At 28.4% G+C, this 7882-nt stretch overlaps 1 protein-coding gene across 7 annotated transcripts in view; it reads left to right on the forward strand.

The window, feature by feature from the left end:
- The window catches only part of LOC124955818 (mitogen-activated protein kinase kinase kinase 4), a 13543-nt gene extending 7947 nt beyond the window's left edge, over nucleotides 1-5596 (forward strand). For 3 of the 7 annotated variants that reach the window (XM_047510802.1, XM_047510800.1, XM_047510798.1), the window contains 15 exons: nucleotides 1-56; nucleotides 134-324; nucleotides 426-830; nucleotides 895-1140; nucleotides 1213-1434; nucleotides 1518-1934; nucleotides 2063-2173; nucleotides 2246-2405; nucleotides 2506-2956; nucleotides 3018-3371; nucleotides 3443-3630; nucleotides 3729-3897; nucleotides 3969-4091; nucleotides 4160-4311; nucleotides 4383-5596. The exon at nucleotides 1-56 is cut by the window's left edge and continues 136 nt beyond it. In XM_047510802.1, the coding sequence (XP_047366758.1) occupies nucleotides 1-56; nucleotides 134-324; nucleotides 426-830; nucleotides 895-1140; nucleotides 1213-1434; nucleotides 1518-1934; nucleotides 2063-2173; nucleotides 2246-2405; nucleotides 2506-2956; nucleotides 3018-3371; nucleotides 3443-3630; nucleotides 3729-3897; nucleotides 3969-4091; nucleotides 4160-4311; nucleotides 4383-4562 (3425 nt within the window). In that variant the 3' untranslated portion in view covers nucleotides 4563-5596. Of the gene's footprint in view, nucleotides 57-133; nucleotides 325-425; nucleotides 831-894; nucleotides 1141-1212; nucleotides 1435-1517; nucleotides 1935-2062; nucleotides 2174-2245; nucleotides 2406-2505; nucleotides 2957-3017; nucleotides 3372-3442; nucleotides 3664-3728; nucleotides 3902-3968; nucleotides 4092-4159; nucleotides 4312-4382 lie in introns of those variants that run through there. The other 4 variants (XM_047510799.1, XR_007102981.1, XM_047510801.1 and 1 more) reach the window with 4 other exon arrangements.
- The last annotated feature ends 2286 nt before the right edge of the window (nucleotides 5597-7882 follow it).

Genomic DNA, 7882 nt, shown 5'->3' on the forward strand with positions numbered 1-7882 from the left:
AAAGTTATTCAGAGCGACAGACCTTTCATGATACATTTTCAATTCTTATTAAATTGGTATAGATTTTAGATGACGATTATAAAATTGATTAGGATATATTGTTTAATATATTATAATATAATATTCTTTTTAGGGAAGTACAGAACGTAATTGTCGTAGACAAATGAGTCATGAAGAGACCCGATGGCAAAATGAATTGAAAGATTTGATTTGGTTGGAGTTACAGGCACATCATGCTGATCGTAGTCCAATGGCTCAGGATGAATATTTATGCAAACAACGAGAAGCAGTAGGCTCATTACTTAAAGAAATAATAGAATATAAGTAAATAGAAGATATTGAAATATTAATCAGTAATTTTTTTAATAATTTAAAAATGATTGTTATTTAATAATTTTTTTTTTTCTTTTTCTTTTTCTTTTTAGATATAATCAAACTGTAGTAAATCATCCGGTTTCATGTTATTCAAATGATTTCAATGAACAGAGTGTAAATTCTGGTTCAGGTTCAGGAATAGAGCATACTTTATGCTCTGGTTGTCTTTCAATGTATTGTCGAGCATGTGTACGTGCACAAGGAGAAGCCTTAAGACAAGTAGAAGGATTGTTAGCCCGATTAGAGGCTGCAGAAGCATTATATCCATCGTCTCAAGCATTTGCTGTTCATTATCCTTTATATAAGAGTCCAGAATTTACTGGAAGAGTTAAAGCTATGTGCCTATGGTATAATATGACTAAACATCATAGATTAAAATTACAGATTTTAGGAAAATTATTAATGATGCTTCATACTAAGAAAAAGCAAGATGAAACGTCTGATTCTGGGATAAGGTATTTTATTTTTATTTTATAAGGATCAAAGTATGTGAATTATAATTAAATATATTATTTTTAGTTCTCGAGCTTCGGACATGACTGATGGTTCGGAACCACGACGAGCCATGATTCGTTTTGAATTATCTCAACAAGATGAAATTTCAAATCCATCTGACAGTAACAATAGTAATACTTCGTCTCTTGGTGGAATGTCCTTGGCACAATCATGGCCATCTACTCCAGAATCTTCATTTTCATATGCTGATGATGAAAGACACGATCGTCTTGATTTCTATTTAGTAGAATTTGATCGTCTTGCTTACAGGTATTGAAAATCATTATAAATTATTTCATATATTATAAGTCTTTGTATAAAAAAAAATTTCTTTCCACATAGAAAGTACATAGAGGATGTACTCAAGACTAGAGGACTGAGGAAGAGTCTTAATTTTTTGGAAAGACTACATATTTCTGTACTTAGAAAAGCAAGACTTACTTTAGAGAAAAACGATAAGTATGATAACGATAGTGCTAATGAGGAATACGACGGTGATAAAGAATTAAAGAGATACGGTGTATGGAGTGCAGAAGCTAAAGAATTAAATCTTCCATCTTATAGGTAAAAATAATTTATTATAAATTATAATTATATATGAGTAAAAAAAATAATTAAACGTATTAACAATAATAATTATCTTTTAGAGCTGCTTTTCTATTCTTGTCGCGTGTTCCATTAGATGTGGTACATGAATTTTTGAGAATGAGATTAGAACAAAAGCCAGAACAACCAAGTCCATTGTCGGTACGTCAATTGATGCGTGAACTACGAGAAGGACTTAGAATTGCTTGTATACATCGAGATAGATTTTCTGCTCATTCTCGTGCTGCCATAGCTAGTGATCCTTTCGCATGTAATACTCTATTCGAGGCTGACGTGAAAGAATTCGATGAGAGCCTGAAAGCTGTATTTGAAGTTTATTTAAATTATTTGCAACAATGGGTAGATATGGTTCAGCATGATAGCTTTCATAAAAATTTAATAATGGACGAATGGACCTTCGTTAAATCTATTGCTGGAAATATTATTGACGGATACAAAATAGCTGGAGTTAAATTTTGGTAAATAACATTATGTATGTATACGAATAGATATGTATATTGATTTCATTTATTACTTTATTTGCTTTTCTTTCCTTTTCTTTTCTTTTCTTTTCTTTTTTTTTCTTTTTTTTTTTTTTTTTTTTTAGCGAAATTGCTAGAACAATGATTATACAAGTTAAAGAATTTCTCGTGGAACGACCTAAGGAGATCAAGGAATGCGTGGATGACAGAGAAGATGATGATGAATGGTCAGGCAAGTAAGAGAAGATTCATTCGTTAAACTGTGAACTGTTTTGTAAATGTTTGTTCCATCCTAATACATGGTTCAGATTTCATTTGATGTATGTGGGACGCGAATGGCAAGGAATGTTTGTGGAAGCTCGGGAAAAGGTTGTCAAGAGTGTTACCTTGGCTAAATGTTTAAAGCGTGACATTGAAAAATGGCCAGCACTTAATAACGAGTTAGAAGAATCTTTGGTAGCATTGAAGGTAAGAAATAATTATATATATATATATATATATATATATATATAATAAAACATTTTTTTTCTTTGATTATTATTAAGGAAAATTATAATTATTTATATAGGAAATAGTTATGGATTTGAGATGTCGTATAACGATAGTGATCGAGGAATTTCAAAATGATCTTAATCAAGCAGAAGAACCTAAAGCTGAATCTGATCGTACGGCAATACGTTCACGTATCAGGGAAATACTTCATCAGGCATATAGAATGGGATTCGATTATCACAAAGAGATGTGTAATTTATTTTTGTCAGAAGAAAAATCTGTTCTAGCACGTGGCCTAGTATCCTTCGCATTTCTTTGGATGGAATTTGTAAGAATCAGATGTGAACGTGGTAGAGGCTTGAGACCTAGATGGGCAAATCAAGGATTAGAATTTTTGATAATAGTTTGTGAGCCTCATTATACTAAACATTTAACTGACGAAGAATTTGAAGAATTAAAAACATCAATGGATCGTTGCATTTCTCATGTCATTGGAACAGCATCTGTATCATCTTCAGAAATAGATAGTAAATATTTTTTTTTTCCTCCCACATACTTTCTATCAAAACTTATTAACGCACTTTTTAGCCTTGAAAAGATTACCTCGATCAAGAGCATCCTCTCCATCTCATTCTCGTAGCAGAACAGCAAGTATAAGTACCTTACAAAAGACACGAGATATTTTAAAATCCCCTGAACTTTTATTGAATACGAGAAAATCAATTTCACCAAACATAATTGACGGTGGTATCCTTGTTGTAAATTCAAATATGCCTAGACAAGATAGAATAGTCAAAGCTATAAAAAAAGTGGATCATAATATCGATGAGAGATTGAAAAATCATGAACTCATTGGTCAAGTAACCGACATGAAGGCTGTTGATAGAGTTCATATAAAAGCTAGACGAGTGACGTTTACTTGGCAAAGAGGAATTAAAATAGGTATGATTCTAAAACTTATACAAAATCTATTATAATAATATTTATTTTTCTATATAATATATTATTTAAAGGCCAAGGAAGATTTGGAAAAGTATATACCATAGTAAATAATCAAACTGGTGAATTATTAGCAATGAAAGAGGTACAATTACAACCTGGTGATCATAGAGCAATTAGAAGAATAGCAGAAGAACTTCAGATCTTTGAAGGAATACAAGATAATCATCTAGTCCGTTATTATGGTTTGGAAATTCATCGTGTAAGAAATCGTACATGAAGTTACATGTATAACGTAAATCTATTTAATAAGAAATGATTTATAAATATATATATATATATATATATTTTTTTTTACAGGAAGAGATGTTAATATTTATGGAATTCTGTGCAGAGGGAACATTAGAAAGTTTAGTAGCCGGAAGTGGAAATGGTTTGCCTGAATCTTTAGTTAGAAAATACACACATCAACTTCTTTTAGCTGTAACAGCTTTACATTCCCATGGTATTGTACATCGTGACATTAAAAGTAGGTAAATATGATATTTAAAATAGCATTTATATTTCAAATATAATATAATAATTTGGTTGATTTCATAGCTGCAAATATTTTTTTGACAAATGAGGGCAATTGTTTAAAACTTGGTGATTTTGGTAGCGCGGTCCAAATAAAAGCGCATACTACAATGCCTGGTGAACTTCAAGGATTTGTTGGGACTCAAGGTTCATATGTCATTTATATTCGTTTAAAAAATGATATTTTATTAATTATATAATGATTTATATTTTAGCTTATATGGCACCAGAAGTATTTATGAAGACTGAAAGTATTGGACATGGCAGAGCAGTAGATATATGGTCTGTTGGTTGTTGTATCGTTGAAATGGCTAGTGGACGTAGACCCTGGTCAGAATATGATTCCAATTATCAAATAATGTTTAAGGTATTATAATTAACATCTTGTTAAATATTTAATTAAATTAGATAATAATATATTTTTATTTATATTTTTAGGTTGGCATGGGTGAGACTCCTGCGATACCAAAGACATTATCTTTAGAGGGTATAGACTTAATCAAAAAATGTTTGCAGCATGATCCAAAAAAAAGATATACCGCTAATACTCTCTTAACGCTTCCTTTCGCGCAAACGTACGAGGACGTTAATGCTGATTTAAATGTTACACGTTTTTGATCCTAATTTTAAAAACATATATATATATATATATATATGATGATTGCCATTTATAGTTACAAATGATGTACTTTAAATGTGTTAGAAAAAAAATGTTTTATATATTGAAGGACAGCGGAGTCGTCGTCCACTCGAATTTTAATTTTTATTTGTCTAATCGAAGAAGGTTCCTCCCATATCGACGTGATACAAAAATATATTATAAAAGATGATTTTATTCGAAAATATTAATAATATATTTTTAACGATTGTAATAAAGATCTTAGAAGAAAATGATCTATATTTTATATAATTAAGTGAGAATTTGTTAAATATATCGGAGGGGAAAATAAAAAAAAAAAAAAAAAAAAAAAAGAAAAAGAATATAAATTTTCAGGCAAACAAGTACGAGTGTGATGATAGACAAGTTAGGATAATAGTTGGATTAATTGTTGTCACATTCCCTATTTCACAGATGTGAATTAAGCTAAAATGAAATAGAAATTAAGTGGATAAGAAAAAAGAGAAGATTCTAAATGAATCTTAACATTATTCACAAAAACATCACATTTTTTTTATGTAATGTTGTATAATTGTAATAGTATTAAATTTTAGTGATATACAAACATATATATATATATATATATATATATTTTATATATGGATATATATATATATATATATATCATTTTCATATTTGATAGATATTTATGTTGTTATTCGAAAAATGTACGTATTATATTTGTGAAATAAATAGCGTTAGAGAAGAAAAATATATAATGATCAATTAGTTTATTAATAGCACAAGAGGAAAACATACACTTAATGCGAGACACATACACATATGTATTACTTAATAAATTTCTTATACAGAGGTATGCTGTGTATATTTTCTGTGTTAAACAGAGAAAGTCGATCGTATTTTTATAACTCGTTTCAAACATTATGAGATCGTGTATGTTTTACGTGCTAAAGTATCGAAGCTGTGTCTGTGTCTGTATGTGTGTTAGTCGTACATCTAATAATAAATAAAACAATGGATTTATAGATATATAGATACAACGATATATTATTTGTATAATCTCATTTAAAGATAATTAATATTATTTAGATGGTTAAACATTGATAAACATTCACGATAATGTATTCTTTTCTTTTTTTTTTTTCTTTTTCTTTTTTTTTTTTTTTTTTTTCTTTCGTATGCGCTTATAGAAACTCTTATATTTTTTTTTTTTTTTAATGACAAATTAATCAATCAAACGCATAAACATTTTTGTCTAATCGAGATTTTTCCTTCCCCAAGTTATATATTTTATTAGTTATATTAATTTTACAATCTAAAGATATTTTAAAAGGGGGAAATGAGTACTCGAAGTAAGGATCATCGCTACGTTTGGCTTTCGCCTGATATGCGCGTGATATTCTTGGCCGCAGATATGCGATCATAATAGTTTTTCGCGATATGTTAATAATAAGATATGTGTATGTGTTTGTATGTGTGTGTGTGTATATATGTGTATATGTTTGTGTATATTTTTATAGTAAAGAAAAAAGTATTCGTACAGAAGGAATAAATTTCCGTACTCCTACTGTATGAATACTTTTTATCTCCATTATATATATATATTAGGTGGACTGGAAAGTAATGTCGCTTTCTTAAATTAAATTCAAACGAATAAATTTTTAACAATTTTTTCTTTTTTTTTTTTAATCACAATTAAATATCGACATGCGCAGAAACGACATTACTTTCCGGTCCTCCTAATATATATTAGTATATATATATATATATATATATATATATATATATACTAATAACAATGCATTCTTCTTCGTCTTATAATTGATAAGTATTTTCTTTTTTCTTTCTCTTTCTTTTTCTTCTTTTTTTTTTTTGTGATTTGTTTTCTATAATCTTAATTAAAAAAAAAGAATTCTTTTTTCTTTTTTCTTTTTTTTTTTTTAAATATGTATATAAACATGTGTAATGCTTAATAAATAGCAATAAATAACATTAATACGCATACGTAAGTATATAATATATAATATAATAATTTATTTTTATTTTTTTCATTTAATCAACAATAACGAGGAGAGACTCCATCGGGCATATTATTTTCGTAAATCTTCACGCGGCATGTTTCTTCTTTTTCTTTTATTTTTATTTTTTTTTTTTTTTTATTTTTCTTTTACTTATTTTTTTATTTTATTTTATTTTATTTTATTTTATTTTATTTTATTTAAATAAGTAATTAAAAACGCGAAAGCACTAAATTTTTTATATGTATGTGTGTGTGTGCGTGTGTGTATGCGTGTGTTTATTCTTTAAACTCTGAATATATAAAAACTCGCTCGAGAGATTAAAATAATGTTGTAACGAAATCATTTTTCTCACGGCAACACGGTAAAAAAAAAATATATATATATATAGATTTTTTTTTTAATTGAACTAGATATAATATATATTTATATATATATATATATATCAGTGAGGAACGATCGCATATTGAATTTATGAAATTTTGACCATTTCTCGTTTTCTCATTTTTCTTTTTTTTTTTCTTTTCTTTATTTAAATTGAAACGTCATTCTTGTTAAATATACGTAAAACATTAACGAACTTGTTCTTTTTTTTTTTCCATTGCTTAATTTCTTCTCATCATTGTGTGTGCTCACTTTTGTATTATGCATATATATCTAATCATATATATTACGCAAAAATGTAAATTATTAGAATTTACAATCAGTAGGATAGAGAGGACCGAGCATGCTCAGAAAAAAAAAAAAAAAGAAAAAAAAAAGAACTGTGCGAGTTTGGTGTACCGACTTTGACTATAATTGCGTGTGTTTTTTGTTTTTTTTTTTTTTCTTTTTTTTCTTTTCGATTTATTAATTTTAAAACTAATTAGAATCTCATCGATCGAAAAATTTCAATTAATGATCCATCCTCTCTTACTTCCTTTATTTATAAATATTTCCATCGCAAATTATAACGCATCGGGGACAGAGAGAGGGAGAGAGAGAGAGAGAGAGAGAAAGAGAGAGAGAGTGCATTTTTTGAATCGTCGATCATTGATCCATTGAAATTTTTCGCGATTGATTCGCAAGTATCTTCGCGCGAACGGTGTATGCGTGCGTGTGTTTGAATGTGTATGTATGTATGTATGTATGTGTCTTCAGATTAGGATAACTATTCCTTTTGAAAGATATAGAAAAGAGAGAGAGTGAGAAAGAGACAGAGAGAAAGAGAAAGAGAGAGAAAGAGACAGAAACATAGAAATAGATAGCGCGATAGAGAAGAAAGATAGACAGAGATAGAGCTATCCGTCGATGTATAGATC

This window comes from Vespa velutina, chromosome 19, assembly GCF_912470025.1.
Source record: "Vespa velutina chromosome 19, iVesVel2.1, whole genome shotgun sequence".
Lineage (NCBI taxonomy): Eukaryota > Metazoa > Arthropoda > Insecta > Hymenoptera > Vespidae > Vespa > Vespa velutina.